General features: G+C 38.2%; 1 protein-coding gene across 3 annotated transcripts in view; it reads right to left on the bottom strand.

The window, feature by feature from the left end:
* Positions 1-27,930, bottom strand: part of LOC133518609 (obscurin) — a 149,761-nt gene that overhangs the window by 26,463 nt on the left and 95,368 nt on the right. Inside the window, exons 16-38 of one of the 3 annotated variants that reach the window (XM_061852270.1) lie at positions 26,753-26,874; positions 24,519-24,654; positions 23,146-23,323; positions 21,807-21,984; positions 21,204-21,394; positions 20,095-20,250; positions 19,285-19,405; positions 18,721-18,881; positions 17,983-18,158; positions 17,438-17,606; positions 16,236-16,354; positions 14,660-15,478; positions 14,368-14,469; positions 13,170-13,976; positions 11,895-11,996; positions 11,307-11,486; positions 10,576-10,809; positions 9,033-9,222; positions 8,784-8,877; positions 3,154-3,241; positions 2,486-2,712; positions 1,875-2,050; positions 611-789 (exon numbers count right to left, since the gene is read on the bottom strand). In XM_061852270.1, the coding sequence (XP_061708254.1) occupies positions 611-789; positions 1,875-2,050; positions 2,486-2,712; positions 3,154-3,241; positions 8,784-8,877; positions 9,033-9,222; positions 10,576-10,809; positions 11,307-11,486; positions 11,895-11,996; positions 13,170-13,976; positions 14,368-14,469; positions 14,660-15,478; positions 16,236-16,354; positions 17,438-17,606; positions 17,983-18,158; positions 18,721-18,881; positions 19,285-19,405; positions 20,095-20,250; positions 21,204-21,394; positions 21,807-21,984; positions 23,146-23,323; positions 24,519-24,654; positions 26,753-26,874 (4,905 nt within the window). The remainder of the gene's footprint in view (positions 1-610; positions 790-1,874; positions 2,051-2,485; positions 2,713-3,153; positions 3,242-8,783; positions 8,878-9,032; positions 9,223-10,575; positions 10,810-11,306; positions 11,487-11,894; positions 11,997-13,169; positions 13,977-14,367; positions 14,470-14,659; positions 15,479-16,235; positions 16,355-17,437; positions 17,607-17,982; positions 18,159-18,720; positions 18,882-19,284; positions 19,406-20,094; positions 20,251-21,203; positions 21,395-21,806; positions 21,985-23,145; positions 23,324-24,518; positions 24,655-26,752; positions 26,875-27,930) is intronic. The other 2 variants (XM_061852271.1, XM_061852272.1) reach the window with 2 other exon arrangements.

Here is a 27,930-nt window from a genome sequence, read left to right as displayed (position 1 = left end):
GTGGGCTGCATATAACTTTACTAACTATCTGTAGGTATTGTAAGTTAAATGCACTTGCCCCGTGTGTCTAGTCCCTCGTTTCAAGTTGAATTCAAAAATGAGGGACCAACTTAAAAAGTGCCGTTTCTTTCTAGCTATTCTATAGTAGATTGTTAACCAAGGGACGGAATTTCTGCCGAGGTAGTTTTGCGGCCGAACGCAGTGAGAGCGCCAATAATCCGAGGCTGAAATGATGCCTGAAACCCGAGTTAACACTTCTTTTCATTTCGAATGCGATGAAAGTAAAATATACATGTGTTTTTTATAAACATGACTAAGTATAATTTTTATAGCATTGAGCGTACTTTCAATTAACCATTTAGGTAAAGGTATCATTATTTATGGAATGAGGAATTAAATATTAAAATGGAAATTGTACAACAAATCCAATTAAAGCCAAATTTCATATGCTTATCGTAAAAATGCTCTAGAGCAGAAATGTATCCCTTTCTGCACACTTTTTATAACAGAAATGACCCTCTTTTAGAATATGAGAATTGAAAAATAACTATTGTATTACTTTACCACTTCGCTCAGTTCATACAGTTGGGTTCTTTAGGATTTGACTTACGATTAACAGCGACAGCACACAATGAAGAGTCGTCTCCATTAGGATTAGTGATCACTAGCTTATAGGCTCCGCAGTCCGAAGGGGTCACTTGTTCGATGCTCAGTTTGACCGTGCCGTCGGGTAGGGCGACTTGCTTCACGCGCGTGTCTGAGGGTGATAGCTCGATGCCGTCTTTGAACCTGTAAGAGTTTTTTTTTTATAATACTTAGTTAAATTAAGTCATACTGAACAATTTTTTTACTATGAATCCAATCCCAAACGCGAATAAATAAATAAAAAACCCTACAAATTCACCACCCGGAGTAATTATAGTCCATCATAAAAAAATAAGATTGATGATCAACTAAAATTATTTCTGTCAAAATCATCCCGCAATGAATTTTAGCTCGGTAGATAAGGACTTCGAATCCAATAGGAACATTGAATTTGTACTTCAGTGCCATAAAATTTTAAGATGGTCGTAGTCTTTTTAGTAGGTAATATTTATAGGACACTTAAGATACATGACACGATAGAAGCAAAATGTCAAATCGAAGCAAAATAGGTCTGCCGTCCAACTTGGCGTCCAGCGGCTCGCCTTCATCTACATCCTTCTACCTTTCCAGTCTGTGTGCAAACCCAGGGGAAGACTATGCGTGGGAGATGACTGCATTTCTAAAATAACTCACCATTTGGCGGTGGGAATAGGGCTGCCATCTAACTTGGCTTTGAGTTCCAGAGGCTCGCCTTCATCCACATCCTACTGCCTTTCCAGTTTGTGTGCGAACCCGGGGGCAGACTGTACGAGGGAGAAGACAGCATTTCTAAAATAACTCACCATTTGGCGGTGGGAATAGGGCTGCCATCTAACTTGGCTTTGAGTTCCAGAGGCTCGCCTTCATCCACATCCTACTGCCTTACCAGTTTGTGTGCAAACCCAGGGGAAGACTATGCGTGGGAGATGACTGCATTTCTAAAATAACTCACCATTTGACGGTGGGAATAGGGCTGCCATCTAACTTGGCTTTGAGTTCCAGAGGCTCGCCTTCATCCACATCCTACTGCCTTACCAGTTTGTGTGCGAACCCGGGGGCAGACTGTACGAGGGAGAAGACTGCATTTCTAAAATAACTCACCATTTGGCGGTGGGAATAGGGCTGCCATCTAACTTGGCTTTGAGTTCCAGAGGCTCGCCTTCATCCACATCCTACTGCCTTACCAGTTTGTGTGTGAACCCGGGGGCAGACTGTACGAGGGAGAAGACTGCATTTCTAAAATAACTCACCATTTGGCGGTGGGAATAGGGCTGCCATCTAACTTGGCTTTGAGTTCCAGAGGCTCGCCTTCATCCACATCCTTCTGCCTTTCCAGTCTGTGTGCAAAGCCTGGCGCGGACTGTGCAAGGGAGATGGGAGCTTCGCAGAACGCTTCGCCCGCTAAGCTAACGGCGCGGACTTTGTACTGGATATAGAAAAATGGGCATCATTACTTCATCAGTAACTAATTACAGCAACATCCCTGAGTGGCTATCGGTAAACCTTATCTCATTGCAATAAGGTTCGCGAGTGGTCAGTTTACTGTATTCACGAAGGTATTCAAAGATAGTAATGATTTCAACTCCACTCTTCTTACACTTCTTTAACATGGGCTCACAACACTGTTTTCTCTTTTGGTAAAATCGTAACAAATGGCGCCCATTTCATAAAAAAATACATTATCATTAATCAGTAATATACTATAAACTTAATATAAGCTTCTGGATAAGGATAAAACAAATTCCAGGCACCATCATGAAAGGACCTACGACCTGTTTGGAAGACACTTTTTCATTCTACTACCAGTGTCATGTTTAAAATAATTAAGACTAAAATCAAGCAAAAATTATCCTCTATTTACCTTTCCAGAATCACTAGAATCAAAGTCCTTAATCTCCAGCTCGCTATCCACTTGTCCCCCAACCTCCGTGGTAATCGTATGCCTCTCATCATTCTTGATCTCCTGACCGTCTTTGAACCAGTGGACTTCGGGCTTGGGCACGCCGTCGCAGCGGACCTTGAGGGTCACGGTTTCATGGTCCTTGACTGTTTGCTTCTGGAGGGGCTTGGTGAAGACGGGCTCTCCGGCTGGATAAATGATTTAATTATTTGATAGCTTTTGTGGCAAATGTTCATTCGATTGATTTTTTCGTGTAAAAACGTAGGTCTAAATGTAAAAGAGAGCCTATTCACACTTCCAATAAGAATTTCTTCTAAGAGAAAAGTTTTGCTCTTCTAAGCGAAAACTCTCTTATAGTTACTCTTCATTATTACTCGCTTGTCATTTTATCACCACTGGTTGGTAATCTGCATACATTGCATACATAGTCGCGTAGAAACCGCCAACTACTTTAATGTCGTACATCAGGATCGTAAGTTCTTCTTACTTTATTAAAGAGCGTTTACCATATTTTGGTAAATTTGGATAGTTTATAAAGAATATCCCGTTTGAGCTTATAGGATACATGTAATTTTACTTAAATCAACCAGTCGGACTAATGTTATATCACGTTATATTAAGATACTTACTGTGCACAGTAAGGGTAGCGTGCGCTGCTGTCTCTCCGAACTCGTTGGTAGCAGTCAACGTGTATTTACCGCCATCGGCTACTCCCACCTAGACGGCAATCATTACATCATTAACTGTACATGTGCTGGATACCTGGCAGTAAGGTCCGACCGAGAACGCTTTTTTTGTCTCGGCCGAGACCGAAACCGAGACCGAGATTCAATGGGATTCTCGACCTCGGATTCATGGGATGAGACCGAGAATTTATAAAATAGAAAAAAGACGAATTTTGCACTAAAAATGTTTTTATAATCGAAATTCCACGATTTATCAGAAAAAGTTATCATAATCAATTCGTAGCGCTACTAAATAGTATTTTTAGGGTTCCGTAGCCAACATAGCAAAAATGAAACCCTTATAGTTTCGTCATGTCCTTATGTCTGTCGGTCTGTGCGTATGTCACAGCCATTTTACTCAAAAAGTATATGATATATTTTATAACCAAATATATATTCTTTTTTCAAATATAGGTATAGGTAGGTACTCCATAAAAATGTTACTAAAAGTTAAAAATAAAAAGGCCAAAGGTTAGGTCTTTAAAAGTACATAAAGGTTGCTAAAAACGTTTTTTAATTAAGTAAATACTTTTGGAAATAATCGCTCCCAAGAAAAATAGTGTGATCCTCTCTAACTTTTGAACCGGGAGAGCAAAACCATTTAAAAATATCTAAATAATAAAGCTTAATAAGCGAATAATTTTTTAGGCAAATTATTTTGAATATGGTCGGTTAAACCATTTAAGAGTTATAAAAAAAACTGATCTTCTTATTAAAACGACGAAAGTGCCACTAACATATGCTCTTTTGCTTGTACGGCTTTTTCCTATTGTATGAAGGTACGGAACCTTCCATTAACCGTGCTCCGACACGCACTTGGCCGGTTTTTTTCAGTACGGATGTGCACAAAAAGAGGTACAATAACAATAATTAAAATAAAGAGTTCTATATTCTAACCCAAAATATCCGCCACAGGTGTCGTTTTGTACTTACCTGCTGCTTTGCTTTTTCCCGTTAACACAAATATATTTAGTATCAAAATGTCCAGTGTCATCTTCCACTCACAACAAGTTAATTTAAGTTACATCCCGATAACAATATACATTAATAACAACCACCACAAAACGAAAAGACCCAAATGAAAAGTCATTACTTACAACCGCGCCTATCCGATTCCAACAGTTAGTATTTGCTAAATAATTGGCTTAAAATGTGGGTACGAAACCAATCAAAATCACAAAAAACGTCACACCAACCGGGCGATGGAACCAACGGGTGGCTTAGACCCCGGTGCTCGTGCGCGGAAAATTCAAATTCACCAATGATAACTCATTTCTTAGTCTCGGTCTCGGCAAGAATCTCGGCCCATTTAGGCCGAGAGCCGAGACCGAGATCTCGGCTCGATTTTTGGCCGAGAATGCCGAGACCGAGACCGAGACCGAGATCTCGGTCGGACCTTACCTGGCAGAGAATAAATAACTTTGACCAAGGCTGGGAACCGGTTTATAAAATACCGGTGAATGCCGGTTAATTACGGTTTTCCTCCGAACTTTTATAAGAACGCGAACATTTTAAGAAAATTGTAACCTTATTAAAAACCGGTGTATTCGACTAGCGACGAAACGGCTGACCGGCTTAGTGGTGTAAACATAGACACTCACATAGGAAGAAACCGGTTTTTATTGCTCTAAACCGGTTAATCTGACAACTGGTTTAAAAATAACGGGTTTCCGAGCGAAACCGATATTAAAAGGTTTTGCGCCAAGTACATGATAGCGGTTTAGAAATTTAACCGGTTTCCGAGCCTTGACTTTGACTGTGACTACATGCAGGCTGAGATACCACAAATGGAACTTGGTGAGCTGAGCCCTTGCGTAGGTAATAATGGGACAGATCCGACCAATCGGGAAGTGTATCCAAGGGTCCCCGAATAAGATTAGTAAGTTCTGACCGTGAAGTGGCAGATCATTTTGAGCGGTTTTTCTCGAATATACCGGTAGAAACAACAAAGTCTCTTAATTCATCGCCAGACGTCGCTGAAGAAATTTTGAAGACAAATGTGGCGGAATGTACAGAAATTTTCAAATTTTCGTATGTCACTCCGAACATAGTTCTTAAGACTTTTAGGTCATTAAATATAAAGAAAACAGAAGACCTATGGGGTCTGTCAGTCAAAGTATTACATTCCATTATTGAATCGATTGCACCATACTTAGCTGAGATTTTCAACAGATGCATTGATGCTGGAATTTTTCCAGATATTATGAAACATAGCAAAATTATCCCGTTGTTTAAATCAGGAACAAGAACCGACTCCACAAACTTTAGACCTATTTCAATACTACCGGCATTAAGCAAAGTGTTCGAGAAACTTATTCTAAATCAACTATCGTCACATTTCAACAGAAATAAACTGCTTGATAGCAATCAATTTGGTTTTACCAGAGGTCGATCAACTACTGACGCCGGTGTGGTACTTCTAAAACACATCTTTGACGCTTGGGAAAAAGCTCAAGATGCTATTGGAATTTTCTGTGATCTGTCGAAGGCATTTGATTGCGTTGATCACGAAAATTTAAAGAGAAAATTAAGCCACTATGGGATAAAAGCTAGTGCCCTTGACCTTGTCTCATCGTACCTTTCGAATAGAACTCAGCGAGTAGTTATTAATGGAACTCAATCGGCTGGGTCCCCGGTAGCCCTCGGAGTGCCGCAAGGTTCAATTCTTGGTCCCTTCCTGTTTTTGGTATACATCAATGACCTACCAAAAGTTGTGCAAGAAAGACATGATATAGTGTTGTTTGCAGATGACGCTTCCCTTATATTTAAAGTGAACAGAAAGGAAAATAGATTCGAGAGCATTAATGACGCGCTATCTACCGTATTAAACTGGTTTACGGCAAACAATTTGCTTTTGAACGCAAAGAAAACCAAATGCATCAAATTTACGCTACCTAACGTCAAGCAAGTAAATAACAGCAAGATTAAAATAAAAGGTGATACGCTGGAATTTGAAGATCGAACTGTTTTCCTGGGAGTCACTTTAGACTCAAAACTGCAATGGCATGCACATATAGCCACTTTAGCCGGCAAACTTAGTTCAGCAGCCTATGCAGTGAGGAGAATCGGACAGCTAACAAACGTAGAGACGGCCAGGCTGGTATACTTTAGTTACTTCCATAGTGTTATGTCGTATGGAATTCTGTTGTGGGGAAAAGCGGCAGACATTCAGACAATATTTGTACTGCAAAAGCGAGCTGTACGTTCCATCTATGGACTGGGCGCTCGAGTATCCCTAAGAGAGAAATTTAAAGATGCAAGCATTCTTACCGTTGCATCTCAATACATACTTGAGAATATTATGTATGTTCGGAAAAACATTAACGAATTCAAGCTTAACAGTGATATCCATAACTATAACACTAGAAACAAGCATAAACTTGCTGTGCCCGCCCACCGCCTCCGTAAGGTTAGTACGTCTTTCGTCGGGAACTGTACACGTTTTTATAACAAAGTTCCCACTGATATAGTGAATTTGCCTCTTAACAAATTTAAGTCACACGTTAAGAGCTCTTTGTTAAGTAAGGCGTATTATGCTGTGAATGATTTCATAGATGATAAGGATGCCTTTAAGCCAGTAGCTTGATCTTGATAGTATGATAAAAATGTCAGTAATAGTGTTTTCGTTTTCTTCCTGTGAAATAACCATACTAGCGTCCAGTAGAACTGACACAAGAGAACATCATGTTCTCGTTTGATTGTATTATTTTAGTTTTGGACACTTAGAGACCTTATACACCTCTAAGATTTTATTTTATTTTATTTTAAATTTCATTTTATTTTAATACCTATTTTAATGATTTGGACACTTAGAGACCTGTACATCTCTAAGTCAATTTAAATTCATAATTTAGTTTTATAGGTAGGCACTCCTTATGAATAATATGTAGTCGCGTTTATGTGGCGCTATGCCGTCTTTAATGTAACTTACAAGCACAAATGTTGTATCTCACATTTTTTTTTTTTTTATTTATATTAATACAACCCGGCAGCTTGAACATGTCATGCTCGCTTAAAAGTCTTTACTTACGGTGGCGTCGTTGATCGGGTCGCCACTTTCCCGAATGAAGGTTGAGGGAGGCGATGGCTGAGATACACGTCATACTCGTGAACGGGTGCTGTTTGTGGAGACCGGTCTGTTTAAGCTTACACGGGGTACAGGTTATGTTAAAGTATGTAACTTTACTTTTGAGTGACATTAACGTGAGACACTTCATTCGGTTCTTGTCTGTTTTAATTTTTTTGTCTTTTAATTATTTATATAAGAATTCAAGCCTTGGCGACCCTCTACATCTCTAAGGATAATTTAATATATATTTTTATATTTTATCTCTGACACGTAGAGACTTATACATCTCTAAAGAATTTTAGTATTTTATGGTTTTATTTTTTTTATCATAGTTTTTTTTTGTGTAATTTGACATTTAGAGACAGTATACATCTCTAATAAAGTATTTATTATTTCATAGATTCGATATTTGTAATTGTTTTTTTTTTAATTTATTGTTTGTAAAAATGGACATGTAAAAGTGCCCCTGTGGCCTATTTGCTGAATAAATGTTTGATGTTTGATGTTTGAGATATGTTACAATAAATGAATAGAATCAGGGGTTACTTTGCGGAAATCTATTCTAATTAAAACAAAATTATTACTTTGCTAATCCGCTAAAAGATAATGTGCTAGTCAATCAGTGAAAACCCCTTATACTTACTTGCGTATTTTTACATGCAATCAATGTTCGCACCCCTCCCACCGCGAAACACTGATTACTACCGTTTGACTAGCACGTTATCATATCGCGGATTAGCAAAATAATATTTTTGTTTTAATTATGCCATAATTAAACACCGGCCAAGAGCATGTCGGGCCATGCTCAGAGTAGGGTTCCGTAGTTATTCTTCCGTCACAATAAGCTAAACTGGAGTTTAAAGTATAGTAGATTGTTAACCAAGGGATGAACTGTGGATGTACGTCTTTTTACTAAAGGGGAAAGTTTTTGCGATAACTCAAAAACAGCTAAACTGATCATATCCGCTATAGTTTTCATTTAATGTCTTTCTTAAGCTCTACTTCCACGATTTTTTTTCATATTTTTTTGACCTATGGTTCAAAAGTTAGAGGGGGGGGACACATTTTTTTTCTTTCGGAGCGATTATCTCCGAATATATTCACTTTATCAAAAAATGTTTGTTAAAGACCCCTATTAGTTTTGAAATACCTTTCCAACGATATCGCACACTGTAGGGTTGAAGTAAAAAAAATAATTACCCCTATTTGACGTGTACCATGACGATGTCGATGTGTGTGACGTGTGTGTGTAGGTACCATAAAAAATTTTTTTTTTTTAGATTTTATTGTACGACTTTATCGGCTGTATTGATTTATATATCCATGCCAAATTTCAGCTTTCTAGCACAAACGAACACGGAGCAAAGCCTCGGACAGATAGATAGACAGACGGACATGGCGAAACTATAAGGGTTCCTAGTTGACTACGGAACCCTAAAAAGGAAAACTAGAAGAATATGCTAACCTTCTTGATGGTAAGCTGGAAGTTCTCGGTGAAACGATCTTCGACGATATCGATGTTCTTCACGGACGGCAGGATTACGACACCATCTTTGCTCCTGTAATGAATAAACAGCATTAGAAAACGTTGTATAAGTACTAAGTTGTCTTGATAGTCTCCACTAAGTAAAGATTCAACCAACATTCATGCTTTATTGCGATATTTACTAATTTGTGAAATGCAGCTAGATAGTAATTAGTTATAATTCCTCACCATTTAACCTCAGCAATAGGGTTGGCATGGATGCAAGCGACGAATGTGATCTGCTCGAAGGGCGTAGTAGTGATGTCCTTGAGACCCTCAATCTCAGGGCGCAGCAAGATGTCCAGACGCGCTGAGCTCTCACCAACGCCGTACTGGTTTTTAGCTTGGATGGTGTAGACGCCAGTGTCGGAATGGCGACCTGGGAAGGATAAATTGAACGCTAAGTAGATGAAATCAACGGAGAGATACTGGATTCAACCCAAATCAAACATGTTTAAAATCGAATTAGAGTCAATTGCACAAATCACAATTTACTGAATGATCGACGATACAAAGCAGGGAACTATATATGAAATATTCCACTCAATAAAATCTAGCGATCGTTTAAATAATGGGAGACGGTTCGGTGCAACCAAACCTAATTCTGCGAGGCTCAAAGGTTCTTACACTCTACTTCTTATTCTTAAGGGGTCAAGGCGCACCAGATGAAGCACTAGGCAATGATCAAAAAAGTCTAGTTGAACCCAATGTCATGATAAAAACTATTTTTTACAGTACATATGGGGCTACTTTATAGCACTAGTGCGAGAAGTAGCATATTACGTTACTGTGTCGAACATTTAAAGGGCCATATGTACTGTAAAATGTTGTACGATACATGTGCGAATAGGTAATTCGCAACTCGTGTCGATTTAAAACACTCCCTTCGGTCGTGTTTTAATTTATCGCCACTCGTTTCGATTTTCCTATTTTTCGCACTTGTATCGTAATGTACTATTCTACTCGTCGACTGTAATGGTTAAATTAAGATTTCATGTACCAAACTGTAATTCGGTACTTTTCATTTATGGGCTCCAAACTCAACTATAATATTCATTTCGAAACGGTTTAGTCAACTTTAATGAAATGGACCAATCACAGCGCGCCGCGGTCAAGAGGACGAAACAAAACGATAGCTCAAATTAATTAATTATTTTAGGTTGTATAGTAGAAACAATTGCTTTATAAGTCATAAACGCACATGTGATACCCTTAATTTAGCAATATCCATAGACTACGAAAACCGTTTACTGCTTGTTAGTCTCAATAGGGTACGGTGGCCACAATCGAGAAAAAACTGTCTAAAATAGTACATTACGATACAAGTGCGAAAAAAAGGAAATTCGAAACGAGTGGCGATAAATTAAAACACGACCGAAGGGAGTGTTTTAAATCGACACGAGTTGCGAATTACCTATTCGCACATGTATCGTACAACGTTTTACAGTACATATGGCCCTTTAAATGTTCGACACAGTAACGTAATATGCTACTTCTCGCACTAGTGCTATAAAGTAGCCCCATATGTACTGTAAACTGAATTTAGCGCAGAGCAAGAACCAGGGCCTCATGAGTTACGAGAAGGTGTCGTTGACCTCCCCGCCGGGTCCCGGCGGCCGGGGCGCGTACGAGTATGAAGGTATCGCGGCTGCTCGCGTATCTTAAATAGCTGTATACTTTTGCTTTGTTTACCTGTATGATTATTAACAAGACTTCGTTACATAATACTAACCAGTGGGTATAGAAAGAGTGAACGTGCACTCCTTCAGGCCATGCTCAGTTTCCTTAGCATCAGCGGTCGTTACCACCGTAGCATCAGGGGTAAGTTCCACGCCGTTCAACAGCCAGGACACATGAGGTTGTGGATCGGCTGTGCAGACAGCCTTCATGGTGACAGGCTCACGTTGCATCACTCTTTGGGCTTCGAGGGGCGTCGTGAAGATTGGCTTGCGGAATTCACTGACAGCTGTAGAAAGTAACATTGGGATTTAAATAATTGTTTGTCTTATTGGTATCGTCAATCTAGTCACGAGTAAGAGAATAGTATTGGCGGCTGATAAATAAATAAATATTATAGGACATTATTACACAAAGTAAGCTCAATAAGGCTTGTGTTGAGGGTACTTAGACAACGATATATATACTTAATATATAAATACTTAAATACATAGAAAACACCCATGACTCAGGAACAAATATCCATGCTCATCACACGAATAAATGCCCTTACCAGGATTTGAACCCGGGCTCATCAGCTAGATGATTGATATCTTTTTAATGTTCCTTGTGAGTATTGTATTATTTGGTTGAATACCTCCCATGTGTCATAAAATTATATTATGTTTAAAATAAATGAACTTAATTTCACAATTGTAGAGCTTAAATTTTAATGAAGAAAAAAAGCCCGATTGCCCAGTAAATATTTTCGAATAAAGGTTTTTTAAGTTTCCATTTCGTACTTACAAGCAACAGATAACTCAGCCTTCAGCACTTTCTTGCCAGCGTCGTTACTGATCTCACACTGCCATTTGCCACCATCAGACATGAGGAGACTGTCGATCTCCAGTTTGTAGACATCGCCTTCGTTGGAGATGTGGACTCGCTTGCAGGGCTTAACTTCTTTGCCGTCGTGGAGCCAGCGCACTGCGTGACAAAGGTTCTTTGACTATTCTGATCATATCCATATTTCATCAACAAAGAAAATTAAGTGGATTGAAAAGATCTCTTTACGATTTAACTTCATTTACAGCGCCGTCTTTAAATTAAAAGATTTCAAAAACCGAATAACATTTGCAATCTTTTGTACTTTTGTGGAGATAAACAAAACGTTAAAGAAATGATTTATTATAAGAACTATAATATCTTTTATAATTGAAGAATGTAAACGAGTGTTGACTATAACAGAGAAGATACAATTTATTTATGTATTTAATAGTATGGCAATAAACAGATGAAGAGAAGTCATAAATCTCACTCCAGAAAATAATTCACTTGATAGCGTCGATAGAAGATACTTACAGTCTTGACTAAATACGAATGATAAAATCTTACCAGTAGGTTTAGGTACTCCGATGGCCGTGACTGTATAGCACAGAGGGAGAGACTCGTACACGCTCTGGTCTTTGAAGTTGTTATCTTTGACTATGGGGGGCGCTGGAAGACAGAATAATAGGTATTAGGTGACGCAGAAAATGTTTGGAGTGGAGGGGGTGTATTTGAAAAAGTTTTAAATATAGAATGATTAAGGTGGAATTGCAAATCAATTAAGGATACAATTGAGCCGACTTAGACTTGATAACATTTTAATTTACTAAAGAGAAAATTAAAATGAAAGGATGAAATTTAAATGACAAACTTAAAGTATAAAACATGAACAAGATTGTTTTTATTAATGACGGACAAAAAGATTAAAAAAAAAGGATCATAAAATTAAAGAAACTCTTAACATGGGTAATATGTTGCATAAAGAGGACCCTGAAAAGGAACATTGAAATAATTTGTACAAAAGCCTATGCTGCATAAACATCGCCGTCAGACTCAAAGCTAGAAAAGCTCCTAAAAGAGAAAAAAAAAACATTATTTACAGTAACCCTTAAGTATCGCTTATATACAGCAGTTATTGAATTTGAAAACTTACCAAACGTGTAAATCGTGTAGATTGTACAGGATGTAGTGTGTTACTTACCTTGAGAGAACGAATCCTGGCTTAAATTAGAAGCGTTAAATTCAAAAGCGAACACCATGCTACAGGAAATAAATTTTTACCTCAATGATGATCAGGGTTCCATGGCATGGAACCCTGGAATTTCCGGAGTCTAATACCGCCGGCGCAGCGAGCCCCAATTATTAGTATGCCAGAAGGGAATGTTATTACGCATGCGTGCTAAAACAGACATACGACAATGCATTAGTATAATACACTAATCATGTTGGACGATACGTGACTTTGACCTGCCATTTTCAAGACGACTGAGTTTATTGTAGTGTAGGATGTACAGTCAAAAGATTTAATTTTTGACTCATTTCGTACCTTGCCACAGTGACAATAGGTATGAGGTCTCTAGCGACTTTCATGTCTTTTGTTACTGTGACAAGGTACGAAATGGGTAACAAATTAAATCTTTTGACTGTTCGAAAACCTTTTGGTGGGCGGAAAGTAGGGAAAGTCTACAGCTAATACTTGTAATACGATTATGAAAATGACAGATCTTCATATAAAGCAATGTCTACTGTAGCTGGTGTTTTATAAGCATTGATAAATATTTGTTAAACTCCCTAACATAGCGTAGCATTTGATAATAAGTTGTCTTATATCCTCATTTTTACCTTTTTCATCTTCCTGATTAAGTATATCATCTAGTATACTCCTTTGCCGTTGACTACGTCTCAAAAGCGCTTCCAGTTCGTCGTCCTCCTCTTCTACAGCGTGAAGGTTAGGAACATGCTTTTTCTTCCTCTCAAAACTAGTTTCTGTTACATTTTTCGTTAAGTTATCTAAGTTCTTCAAGGGCGCAAGAACTAGTTCCTCCATTATCCTACTTTTCACATCTTCAATTTTATTTTCAATGTTTCTACATTCATCATCAAATTCCCTCGAAATATGAATTAGTCTTTCTGTTATGTCATTTTCGTAGACTTTTTGTGAAGTTTCCTTGACGACAAAGGCTTCTTCCCCATCATCAGTGAAATATTCTTCTTGGAACGATGATTGACGTACGTATGAATCTTTGCTGAAAACTTTTCTAGTTTCATCGATATCGAATATGGACTTAGAAAGGTCTTCGATGGAGATTTCTCTGGACAGTGGTTCATTTTGCCAGCTAGTGTCATCTTCTGAGACAGATCTAATAGACATGGTTCGATTAGATTGATGTCTGCCTCTAACGGAGCTATTCTCGCATTCTGAATCTGTTGCTGGTTCTTCAATGATACCGTAAACGCCTCTACGTACATGATCAGGAATTGTTAACTGCCCAAGTTCAGTTAAAAAGTAACTGTGACTAGCAATCTCCTCTACTTCTAAAGATGTTTTATGTGGTTTGTTAGGAGGTATAATCCTTCTGCTAAAGTCGTCATCATCGTAATATACTGCCGTGGATGTCATTTTGTGTAACGTTCGAGTTTCGGCTGGACCTAACAGTTAAGATATTATTATGTATGGTATGCTCTAATAATACTTTTTCGTAAAGCCATGCAGTTAAATGTAATACTTAGATAAAATGTGTTGAATACTACTCAAACTAGATATTTTGTATAATTTTATTATTGTGATATTCCTTTGAGAGATTGAAATTTCTGTAGTACACAGAGAAGCCAATTTAGCATAGGTATCATCTGATATTTATATGATGATGATAATGTTTAATGGAATTATTATTATTTATGTATATACAATCTTCAATCTCGTTAAAATAAATATTTGTGTTTGGTATTTAATGAATAACTGTAAAAGCTATCGAATCAAATTAAAAAATGAACTATGAAGTTAGAAATAGGAAGAGAAGGTAGTAAGCCCCATACTGACCTGTAATGATCGCGCCGTGAGACCTGCTGCTACTGACTTTAGACATAACTATACTGCCATCATCGCCTCTCTTGAAGGTTGTTACTGTTTCGAACACGCGGCCTAAAGAAGAACCACACTTGTGTTGTTAGAACACAGATTAAACGCATGCAACATTGTCATATCCAACAAAAAGTACCTACCCAGTTTTTATTAAAAATATGCATGCATGAATTAAGGTCTTTTCACTGGATATGTAATGCAAAAGGTGATTGAAGCTGTTTGGAGAGATAAGCTATAGTCTTGAATGTACCTTCACTTTCTGCACTCAAAGGTTCTTGAGCGGATTCCTTTGTGGCTTTTTTGGGGGTCACAAATTCTTCTTCCACGGGAATTTCTTCTATGATTTCAGGCTTGGTGACTTCTTTCTTACCAACTTGGCTCTCTTCCACCTCTTCAATGATCGGCTGTTTTTCTTTTTCGTTGTGGTTTTCATCCCAAAATGATATTTCCTCGGCAACTTCAGGTTCTGTTACCGATTTCTTAGCTTTCTCTGGTTTCAAATCATCGATTTCTTGAGCTTTAGATTTTTTAGCTTTAGCACCATCGTCCTCATCCCAGAATGATTTTTCCTCGGCAACTTCAGGTTCCGTTACCGATTTCTTAGCTTTTTCTGGTTTCGAATCATCGACTTCTTTAGCTTTAGATTTTTTAGCTTTAGCACCATCGTCCTCATCCCAGAATGATTTCTTCTCAGCAACTTCAGGTTCTGTTGCTGATTTCATAGCTTTCTCTGGTTTTGAATCATCGACTTCTTTAGCACCTGGTTTTTTAGCTTTAGCACCATCGTCCTCATCCCAGAATGATTTCTCCTCAGCAACTTCAGGTTCTGTTGCTGATTTCTTAGCTTTCTCTGGTTTGGAATCATCGACTTCTGTAGCTCCTGGTTTTTTGGCTTTAGCACCATCATCTTCATCCCAAAATGATTTCTCCTCAGCCGTTTCTGTTTTTGTTTTATCTTTTACCGCCGCCTGTTTTTCAGCCACATCTTCTTCCAAGAGAGGTTTTTTCATTTCTTCTTCTAATTCATTTTCGATAATTTCCTTTGATAGTCTCGTGTGTATTAACTTTGCTATTGGACATGAATAAAATGGTTATGATAAAACAGGGTAACATTAAATTGGGACATGTATTAAGGACGTCACAAATGTCTATGGTTGGTGAGGGGTAAAATGCAAAACTGAACGATATTATCAATCCAAATTATTCTCAGAATAAACAGTTACCTCGTAGTCATTTATTTAAGATTACATAAGAGAATGCTTGACAATATCGCTCATTTTCAAATCTATAACTTTCATAAGTGCAAGAGCATTCCAGTCACATGGATGCTTTAACTCTCTACCAATTTCATATGGTACTACACCACAAAACTAACTCGTGCAGTAATGCAACTTCGACTAAACTCCAATTCATTCTATGTTAATAGTCAAACTACTGTACCTACGTAAGATTTGTCCTGTGAGCCAATGTTGATACATTACCAGTGTCATGTTGTGTGTGTGTATGACTGGACCTCAGTCGTGATATGTGGGCATTATAAACTTCTGAACTACCTTACTTTTACTCTGTTGTGTCATATTCATATTCATCAAATCTATATGGATATGTGTTAGGATTCTAGATAGGCTTTTTAAAGTTAAAAGGCTCAATTTTGAAACTTTTATACTACACCCTACCATTTTCAGGTGCTTTTCTAATTAAATCTACAGTCCTAAAAAGGTCCCTATCTCATCCAACTAAAATTCTGACTTCAAATTCATTGATAACTTCATTTGGAAATTTAACCCTTAAATCTGGCCATAGGTTTGCTATTCAAATATACTCACTGTGTATAGTAACTGTGCTCTTGGACGATACGTCGCCCATCTCGTTCTCTGCCCTCACTTCGTACTCGCCACCATCTTCTTCTTTCACTAATGTCACGGTTAGATTGTAGTTTTCCAGTCTGTAAAGAAATTGAGTTTTTGAATAAAAATAATTACCTATGATAAAAATAAGGCTTTTATAATATATTTTTATAGTCTTGTTTAGGAACGAAAAATAGATCAATTGTGTTGGAAATAATTATCATGTTTAAAATAGTGGGTCAATAGCTCCAGTTTAATGTAGTATGCTTCTAGACGTCCGCGCCTGCGCCCGGCACACCGGCAGCGGCGTGCCGGCATTTATACCTGGTACGGCGCGGCGCCACCGGCGTGAAGGTCATTGTTTTAGAGAAATAAAAAAATATTGATTTTTCTCTAAATATACGTAGAAATATTGTTGTTATGTTCGCAAAGCGGTGGTGGCCGAATGGATATGACGTCCGACTTTCAATCCGGAGGTCGCGGGTTCAAATCCTGGCTCGTACCAATGAGTTTTTCGGAACTTATTATCATTTGATATTTACCACTAGCTATTCGGTGAAGGAAAACATCGTGAGGAAACCTGCATACATCTGCGAAGAAATTCAAAGGTGCATTGTATGTGAAGTCCTTGATTGGGCTAGCGTGGGGACTATAGCCCGAGCCCTCTCGCACATGAGAGGAGGCCTGTGCTGTGCCCAGCAGTGGGACGTATATAGGCTGAATTATTATTATATTATTATTATGTTCACAATAGACTGCGAGATCCTGCTTTGCTCGCGCTTGAGAGAGGCGCGCCGGCAATCGATTTTCGATGGGCTAGGCCGACAAAGTGACCTTGAATGCGCTTCATCATCATCATCATCATCATCATCATTTTTTATTCAATAACAATATTACATTGTGTTTGAAAAATCTTAAATGCACATGCATACAAAAAATATTTCAAAAACAAACATCATAAAAATAAATATTAAAACTAATTCAAATATATCACCCGCTCAAATAGGTAGCCCAAAAATAAAAATAAAACATAAATAGTAATTTAAAAAAAAAAAAAAATTCTTCACGCGCCGCAGCGGACATTGGAACTTTCAAATTCGATGTAAGCGTGGTTCAGTAGATTTCCCAGAATGAAGTAGCAGGCAATTTTAGTACCTGGGCTTCCCTGGAAGTTGCCTTACCTCTGGGTATCCCTTTCGATCTTGATTCTCGCGTCAGTGGTGATCTCCTTGCCATCCTTGTACCATTTTACCGTGGGTTCTGGACAGCCTTCTACTTCGACCTCAAGCTTGAGGGTCTGACCTTTGTCCACCGTCATGTCGACGAGGCTCTTGGTGATACGGGGCTTCCCTGGAGGTAGACATGTATTAATACAGACTTGATCAATTTTACAGATACTTTATAATAACTCCAAGCTTTGAAATATGAATCAGTCCAGTCAAGTAAACTTGTCTGACTGTTATTTCTTATCAGTATTTTTTTAAATATCACGTCACCTCAAAAATTATTCCAGCATTGTATTAAAAATACAACGTTTATATTCTAGCAATAGACGTCTAAATTTTTTATCTTTAAATGGTTTCCTAAAAGCATTTTTTAACTACGTCATTGATGCCACGTGGAAATAACTAACCATTTTTAATCTTTATTAACCACGAAATAAGTTCTTACACTGATCATTTGATCATCATTTATTTGCCTTTATAATAACACAAAAACAACTCACTTTTCACGGTAAACGTGGCCTGGCAGGAATCTTCACCCAGATCATTGGAAACTTTGCAAGAGTACTGCCCGGAGAGCTCCGCAGTCACCTCCTTGAGAATCAGCTTGTGCGTGCTGCCGTTGTCTACGCGGCTGTACACGGATTTCTTCTCGGAGATTTCTACGTCGCCTAGGTACCTGTAGATTTAATGAAGTGATCAGAATAGGCCTAGTGAAAAGGTGTTTGATAATATGATTGGATGTCTATACGATAAGTTCTATCGTATGCCATGATCTGTCTTTGACTGGTCAACCGGTGTTTTTAGCATAATGCAAAACATGGCATTCGTCCTTGACGTATCTCCCGTAAAGACAGCTTAGCTTCCAAGATTTTAATCATTTTTATCAAACAAAACGTACCATTTATCTTAAGGCTCAGGATACATCGCGACATCGACAGTGAACTTAAAATTTGCGTCATCTTCAGCCGGCAGTGTGTCCTTAACACATTCGCTACCAACGTTTTCGTAGCGCTACGCTCGTAGCCGATCCCAGCGTCTTCCCGCTTTGTAGAGAAAAGCGGCTACGAACAGAGAATCCGCCGAGTGGGTTCCCGGTACTCAATATGTTAAGTTTTTGCGTGAAGATAGGAGCGCCACGCATGCTCAGGCTTTCGTTCATATCTTCCGAAACGTCTATTTTTGTTTGATACAGGAGTATCTGCTTCAGGAGTTTACAGTCTTTACTTAATAAAACATACCATTTAACTTGAGGTTCAGGATACGCCACCACATCAACAGTTAACTCCACATTGGCGTCGCCTTCAGCTGCCACTGTATCCTTGAGTTTCTGCGTGAAGATGGGAGCGCCACGCACTCGCAGGCTACATTCATCCGTGACTGTGCCGTGGACGTTGCGCACCTAAAAATAAGGAAGCAGGATAATCTGAAGTCTGCATTCTAAGATTCATTCCCGTACTTATTTCATTTATTTAACTTTGCGATACTAATAAATGGCATACTTTCTGAGCAGTCTTGATCTCCTTGCCTGCCTACAATTTTCTCAGTAAAATTCGCGTTTGTTAGTTTTTACGAAGTAAAAATTTTAGTGGAATCCGTCAAATATTGGATTGGATTTGCATGGTGGAAAATATGTGGAATGTTTGCTAATATTTATTACTATATATTCGATGCATTAGATGATTTTTCCAGGAGGTATAATGGTGCAATATATTACATACCCAATTTTTGTATTAAAATGTATCTCGTCACATTACATGACACATTACTGGAAAACTTTTAGAAGAATTTATGCAAAAAATTACCTCGCAAGAGTACTCTGCAGAATCGGCTCTGGCAGCCGACGTGATAACGAGACTGTGCGCAGACTCTGAAGATGAAAACTTCACTGTGGAAGATTCTTGTAGTTCCACCTTATTCTTGAACCTGTTCACGTAACATTTTATAAATATCTGATAGTTATGGCAGTTGATACCCGTGAGTGATATGACCACTTGATAATTTCCAAGGTGACAGCTGTCGTTTCTAAGGTAAAACAATATTAAGTATTAAAAGTCGCAAACCATTTTACTATTATTTTCAATCATATACACTGAAAGAAATGGTTTGCATAACTGTAACAAAATTTTGGTTACTGTTTACACAAAAATTGGGACTTGCGAACTATGTGTTATATGTTACAAAACCGTGTTTGGCTATCAGTGTTCAGGTACTGGGTATACACTACAAAATAAGTTTGTAAATTTATGCAAAGTTTATTTTATTATAACCGTAGTTTAGTTATTTAGTAAAGTTACAAAACCAGTTCGGCTATCTATTTTTTTCAGTGTACATACCATACATATATCTATCCTGCATCTATACACTTCTACTTAATAAACATATCTCAATGTAAATTACCTTCATGACCAAGGTTCTGAATGAAATAAGATTTCATCAATAGTTTTGATTGAAATAATATATAAGAATGTCTGTTAGAAAAAATCTCAAAATAAAGATCGTGGAGACATTACGTCTAAATTTGTTCAAATTAGAATCATACAATGGAGCTGTAAGTTTAGTTTCGCGAGCACTTAAACTAACTCTGGCTTCCTTACTCTTCCTGTGCCACTCACCATTTAACTTCCGGTGCTGGTTCCGCTTCTGTCTCAATCTTGAAGGTGACGGTCTCTTTCTCGTTACAGAACTTGGTCTCGCCCAATTTCTTGGTGATCTTGGGCGCGGATGTGACGTGCCATTGCCAGAAGTCACTGCATTGATTCACTTCGTTCCTAGAAGTAGATCAGTTAAGTTTTATTTTGTTTTTAAACTACTTATTTTCAATAAGAAAGATGAGGTTTTATTTGGAAGAGAAGTATGTAATTAAGAACGGTACTTTTTGTTTGAGAAGCGCTGGTGGCCTAGCGGTAGGAGCGTGCGACTTGCAATCCGGAGGTCGCGGGTTCAAACCCCGGCTAGTACCAATGAGTTTTTCGGAACTTATGTACGAAATATCATTTGATATTTAACAGTCGCTTTTCGGTGAAGAAAAACATCGTGAGGAAACCGGACTAATCCCAACAAGGCCTAGTTTACCCTCTGCGTTGAAAGGTCAGATGGCAGTCGCTTTCGTAAAAACTAGTGCCTACGCCAAATCTTGGGACTAGTTGTCAAGCGGACCCCAGGCTCCTATGAGCCGTGGCAAAATGCCGGGACAACGCGATGAAGAAAAAGAGAGAACGGTATTTTTTGTTTACTGCAAGATTCATTATTAGTATTTTTATATTGATATGATAGCCATTATTTAAGTTCAATATCTGGGAGACTGAGCTTTGCTCGGAAAACATATAAAAAGTCAAAAATGCGTTTTTCCCAGATACAAGTCCTAGCTATAGATCGAATTTTCGCCCCCAACAACCCCCACATCAATAGGAATCATTAGAGCCGTTTCCGAAAGCTCCGAAATCAATACATATATGTATATACAAGAACTGCTCATTTAAAGGTATTCAGTTCTGTATTTATATAGGGACTAGGTCGATGTAAAACTGTCCTATAAGGACTGTTCGGACATGCAATGTCATTTTAAAAGCTATGCCGGCTTTTAAAATGACAGAAAATGTGAAAAGAAAGGTATATCTAGAGTTTTCTATTTCATTGAACAATGCAGCCTGTGACGTTCGTGTATTTGTTTCTACGTAACTATTTATTTTGAACATGCTCAGAAGAAAAAAAAAACGCTCACTTAGCTACAACGGAGTAGGAGCCAGTATCAGTCAGCTTGGCATCCTTGATGGTGATCTTGTAGACCTCATCAGACTCCTTGACGATCTGGATACGCTCCGAGCTCTTGATCTCCACGCCGTCCTTATAGAAGGATACGTCTGGGGCCGGGGTGCCCTCGATTTCGATGGTCACGGTGTGGGTGGCTGACACCTGAGAAAAATTGTGCATTATCATATCGGTATCAATGCACAATGTATCTATAAATTTTTCCAAAATAATTATGCAGTTAGAATTCAAAACTACTTCGACTACACGAATATGTTGGTTAAATACAAATCCATAAACTGCAAACTGGTACTAAAGCAGAGACGCTTTCCATATAGATGATTCGTACAATGACCCTCCTGTTGACATCTCTATTGCAGTCGTATTATTATATTGTTGTCAAGCTCGCACAGTGACATTGAAAACTGCGAGCTGTGATCATCTACGGTTCATAGTTGCCAAAATACTGGTACCACAACACTTTTAACTACCCTCGTTTTATAGCTGATTATTTCAACTTACATAAATGACGCGTGCTCAGTAGACTGTCTTGATCTTTAACAAAGAGTGAACTTACCATGCAAGTCTGATTTTCGATCTTCTTCTTAATCTTAGGCGCAGCTTTGACAACCAGCTGTAGAGTTGTAGTGTCTTCTCCAAGCTCGTTGGAGGCGATCACGTGGTATGTGCCAGCATCTTCGCTCGTCACGTTCTTAATCACCATGGACATAGTCTCATCGTCTTCGTAGAGGAACCTGTTATCGTTCAATACGTTTATTAAGTTGACAGCCAAGTCTTGCAATTACAATTATTTAGAAAAGTTTGCTCCAGAATGGCAGAGACACCGAAATGAAAATTTCTATAAAATACCTACTATTGCACGAATGCAAGACTGTCTTTCTCAGTTTTGTTTTTGATCATTCCAATGGTAAGGACGGCGAATGTTTTGATGGCGTTCTTCTACATTTTATTCTACATATATAACAGCAACAGAGAGAAGAAGAAATAAGTTATTGCAAAAATTTCACTTTTGGTACAAGCTTTTATCACTGACTGTACTTTTCTTTCCACAGGTAACTAATACTCATCGTGACATATCTAAAAATCCCAGACACAATTAGGTTGCGTTGTTTTAACACAGAATTCCCATGATCACCCTCTGTCTCCAGTGGGTCAAATTTAGCTTCCAAGATTTAACACACGTAAGCACACATACATACTAACAGGGCAAGTTAAATAAAAGCTTGTAAAATAGTGGGACTAGATGTTCTTAACTATGGACATGAACCTTTTCTCAAATTTGCTATGAAATGATGACTTACGTCAAATTAGGTCCGGAAATACTACATATCAGGTGCGATGAATGAAGATGATAATGTAAAGGAATTTCATACAGCCTTACACACCTAGGACTGTAAACCAACCTTCTTTTGTTTTTTAACGTCAAATTGTGACAACGTCTTGGCATTCTACCATCAACAAATATAGGTACAGTACTGTGATTTGTTGTGCATATTCGTTGCTAAGCAACGGCGGTGGCGCATCGCGCAGGCGCGCGGACTTACGCGCGTAGGGCACCGCTGGTAGAGTGGCGAGCCGAGTAGTTCGCCACAAAACAAATCGACTACATTTTTTGTTTTAATTGCAAGTTTGAGAAAAGCACTATACAAATCTCGACGAGAAACGGGGTTGTAGGCCGCGTATCTCTATCCGGCTTCGCTACGCTCAGCCGTCTATATCTACTTGGCCTGCAACCCTACGTTTCCCGGCCTCTATAGTAATGTACTACGAGTATTACAGCAACTTCGGAGAAAGGGTGACCAATCTATTCCCAATTAAATAGGATTAGGAACTGTTCGCTCGGCTTTTCGACCCTGAAAAAAAACTCAAATTTATTTCTTAGTTATGATACTTACTTGTGCCTAGTATCAGCTTCCACAACTTTTCCTTCCTTCTTGAACACAATTTCGGGCTTAGGGAAGCCCTTGCAGGTGAGCTCAATCATGGCCGACGCTCCGATGGACACGATGGCCTCTCGGTGTTCGATAATGAGTTTAGGCTTTTCAGGCTCACGTTGGAGAACCGTCACGGCACCTATTGAGAAAACGGATGTCATTAAAATTTGTGCGAAATAGAATATAAAAGAATAATATTTATTTCGCGTAAAAACATTATACATTAATTACAACTTAAATAGGATACCGTTCAGCTTAAGCCCGAAGGGTCCTGAAAGTTCACTGGTATTTAGGGCACCCAAAAATGTGCCTATAAACAAAAGCTAAAACAATATTTTGTGTCCAAAGCAGTTATCACACTTATATGGTTTTCGGATGCGGCGACCGTGTGATAAGTTATCACTGATAACGGCCTAACTCTATTAAATCGCCAATATCCATCACCTACTACCATCATCTATCCATTACTATTCATTGTTAGCCGGCATAGGCTACGGAGACTGCTTACAATCAGGCGGGCCGTATGCTTGTTTGCCACCGACGTGGTATAAAAAAAAGTTCGGTACCTAGTAAAACTTTACTTAGGCATAGTCCTTGCTCAACGCAGTAGCCTGTGTTTTTAACGCAACGACCACAAAATACTAACTTTTCTATAGAACTTACGCAGTGAAGACTGAGACTAACCGGATACCCAGGCCATAAATTATTTAATGGAATTAATAAATTTTATTAAGCCATCAATGAAATAATTTATCGAGACTAAGTATGTTCAGTAAATTTTAAAATTCGAATAGAATTAGCCAATTTTGGGACTGATCTGGCGTGTGACGTGATATTCAGCTGCAGGAGCCCTTTTCTTCGATAATGGTGAACGTAGCAATCCTCTATGCTCGCGTCGAGAACGTTTTTAGAGTTCCGTGCCCAAAGGGACACTATTACTGAGACTCTGCTGTCCGTCCGTCCGTCTGTCACCAGGCTGTATCTCATGAACCGTGATAGTTAGCCAGTTGAAATTTCTATAGATTATGTATTTCTGTTGCCGCTATAACAACAAATACTAAAAACAGAATAAAATAAAATATTTCTTTCCAATCTCGAGTTTCTCATCCAATCACCGAAGTTGATTGGATGAGAACCGGGTGGGGTCAGTACGTGGATGGATGATCGTTTTTATAGATACTGGTACGGAACCCTGCCTGTGCGAGTCCGCCTCACACTTGGCCGGTTTTTATTTGTGCTGAATAGTTGAAGCTTTTGGTTTTTGGTTTTAAAGGCTCAAGTTTTCGGAGCGAGTAGATGCGACGCGTTTTCATTTCAATATAGGTAATACTAACCCTGTACTGTAAGTTCAGCGGAACAGGAGATGTTGCCGGTAGATGTCTTGGCTACGCAGGTGTAAAGTCCAGCGTCTTCTGGCTTCACATGCTGGAACACCAGCGCTAGAGAGTCCTCATCGTCTCCCAGCAACACCTGGTGACGAGAATGTGATGTATACAGTTTCTGAAACTTGTCTAGTTTACAATTTCACGTTACGTTTGAATTGACCAGTTGAATACTTACAAAACGACGAAACCTAACGTGGATGAGCTTTCTACACCGTGTTTTTATTGAATTGCGTTAACTCCGGGGTTTCGGTAAGTACGTTTAAGGAAACTAAATGGCATAGTTAATTTTCAAAAAAAAATTTTTTTTTGTTTTTTTTTTACTATTTTTATTTTTATAAAAAGTAACTAAATGTTGCATATAGCGTTGTTGTAACACGGGCATTACATTTATCTCAACCAAACAATTGAAAACTGTGACATATCAATGTCATTTCTAACATCGATCGTCCGAGATAGTACGTACGTTTAGTAGCAAATGTATGAACTCGCACTAAACACTAACTAATAAGTAAACAGGTCCTAAAGCAAGTGTACACGCTCGTAAGGGCCTTATAATATAAAAATTTATGATTGATTATCTCCGAAATGGAGTTAGTTAGAATATCGGTATCTTTGAGAAAGTTACTTAATTTAAGCTCAGGAATGCACCCTCGAAATTAACGCAAATCAAAAAAAACACGGTGTATAACACGACGCCTGCCTATCGATTAATTAAGTCTTAATGTCTATTATGGAATACAGCTGGAACTCTGCTTGCTAAATTCTCCAAGTTCAACTGTTCTTTTCTTTGGTGTATTTTTGTAAGTTTTAAAAGCAATAAATTGCTTATGCTTAACTTTTAGCCAATACTTTGAGATGTTATCAATGATTTCTGTGCGACTATTTTTATTTATCAATAAAAAAAAATAGGTTTTTACAATTTCGGGGTTAGTTCTAATGATGACAAACATATACTTATTATTATTAACCTCACAAAGGTTGGCTAAAAGTAAATAAAAACTTTATGCATAGGCATATAAAGTGCGGCTTGGTACCTAAATGTTGTTAAACTATATGTTCAAAAAATTAGTTGTCACGTACGGTTACAGACTTCAATTGTTGATCCATCTAAGGTACGGTCACGTCTGAAAATATCGATACTTAAAAAAAAGTGACAAAAATATGTATACACGACTTTATTGCCCATATATTAAGGTGGTGTATACATATTTTTGGCACATTTTTCGTATCGATATTTTCAGACGTGACTGTACAAGCTAATTTGGTTATCAATACTAAACGGGAAAATGGCTAAATTGCAATGACTGAACCCTACATGGCTCAAAAATTGTATTATGAATATAAAAATAAGACTATATTAAAATATAACTTAAACAAAACTACATACCTAAAGCTAATAATAGTTTTTGGCAAAAAATTAATTTTTGGTACAAGCTTTTATCGCTGACTGTACTTTTTCCACAGGCTACTAATAACCATCGAGATAATTCTAAAAACCCCAAACACAAGGTTGTGTTGTTTTATCACAGAGTTCCTATGGCTACCTCCTGTCTCCATCATCAGGTCACCTTGATGGTACCATGATATTGCATCGTCACCCGACTTATATATGTATGCAAATTTTCAGCATCATCGGAAACCGGGATGTGGGGTTTTAACTTGCAAGATCTGTCCCATACATCCAACAGGGCAAGTTAAATAAGAGCTTGTAAAAAGGGGAAAGATTAAAAACTAAACTTAACTAATGTTAGAAATAATAAAACTGGCTCCAGCTCGGTGCCTTGTGGCAAGGTGCCTAGAAGGCTGGCGGCAATGTTCAGAACCGGTTTATAAAATACCGGTTTATTTCGGTTTTCCTCCGAACTTTTATAAGAACGAACGTTTTAAGAACTTTATGTAACCTAAAAAAAAAACGGTTTATTCGACGAGCGACGAAACAGCCGGCTGGCTTGGTGGCGCGCCACGTAAACATAGACACCAACATAAGAAGAAACTGGTTTTTATTGCCCTAAATCGGTTAATTTGGCAAGAACTGTTTTCATAAAAACCGGTTTAACAATAACGGTTTTTCGAGCAAAAACTAAATTAAAAGGTTTTGCGCCAAGTACATGATAACGGTTTAGAAATTTAACCGGTTTCCGAGCCTTGGCTGCCGGCATTGCAATCAAATTCCGTGACTGTACCTTGAATCTCTCTTCAGGGTCGAAGTCCACTCCGTCTCGCTTCCACGTGAAGCTTGGTTTCTCTCCTTTGGCCAGAAGCCCTTCACCTCCAGGCGCCAGTTCGAAAAAGATGTTCTTGTCATCTGAAAAGAGAGGTTCAAAAATGGTGGGTTTCAATATTTCAATATTGTAAAAGTTAGACTTACATGTGCCGCAGGTAACACAAAATTCCGTTATAAATACGTTATATGTATATGATTTTTATATGCAACTAAATGTTATGAAGGTAAACAGGCTAATTATATGGATATAACATGTTATTTAGGGGTAAAAAAACGAACATTATTCTTTCAAGTATCACTTCTAGTTAACTTTATATACCTACTACGAAAGAGAATTTAAAATAGAGTATAAGTTTTAATCATGTGTCGAAAGATGGCAGTAAATTTACTGTGGCTACAAAATTTACTTCGACAATCCACCTCTAATTCAAATTCTCTTTGCTACTACAAGTATGGCATTAAACTTGGTGCACTTATAGACACTGTGCGCGTTGGAGGGTCTGCCATCTTGTGGCCTGAATCGGAACCATAAACATGTACATTTAAACGTCACATGTTTTCTTGTGTATAGTAGGTTCTGCCATCTTGTGGGCTACATCGGAACAATAAACATCACTTTTACGCCTCGCGCCAAAAATCGGACGGCTCCTGTGCTGCCGCCTACAGTTCATGCACGCTCCCTATCGAGATATTACGTAGCCCTGACATTGTACAAATGTTACATCTTTATTATTTACAACCATGATAATTATCTACGTATATCCCACTGGACTTTACTTATACTATACATATATTTAGAATATCATTCGATTCTCATTCATACAAATATCATTTAGTTGTAGAAGCATTAAGAAAATCTACAAATCACTAATCCAGTCATTACATACTATTAATAGTTGCCGAAAATTAACAAGTGTCTAAATTCAGCATCTAGTATATTTTTAGTTCAGACTCATATAAACTGCTGGAAGCCGTCCAAACATCGTAAAAAACTAGGACTTACGGTGATTGAAGTTTGTTATATGCAAATTGAACAGCTGCATTATGCAAAGATTTTAAACTAATGCAGGTATTCATGAAACTTTAAGATACAAAATGGCATAGATTACTTAATTAGCCATTAAGGCTGGTAATGGA

Source organism: Cydia pomonella, chromosome 6 (assembly GCF_033807575.1).
Source record: "Cydia pomonella isolate Wapato2018A chromosome 6, ilCydPomo1, whole genome shotgun sequence".
NCBI lineage: Eukaryota > Metazoa > Arthropoda > Insecta > Lepidoptera > Tortricidae > Cydia > Cydia pomonella.
Note: the sequence above shows the minus strand (reverse complement) of the source record. Positions and strands in the feature narration are given on the sequence as shown.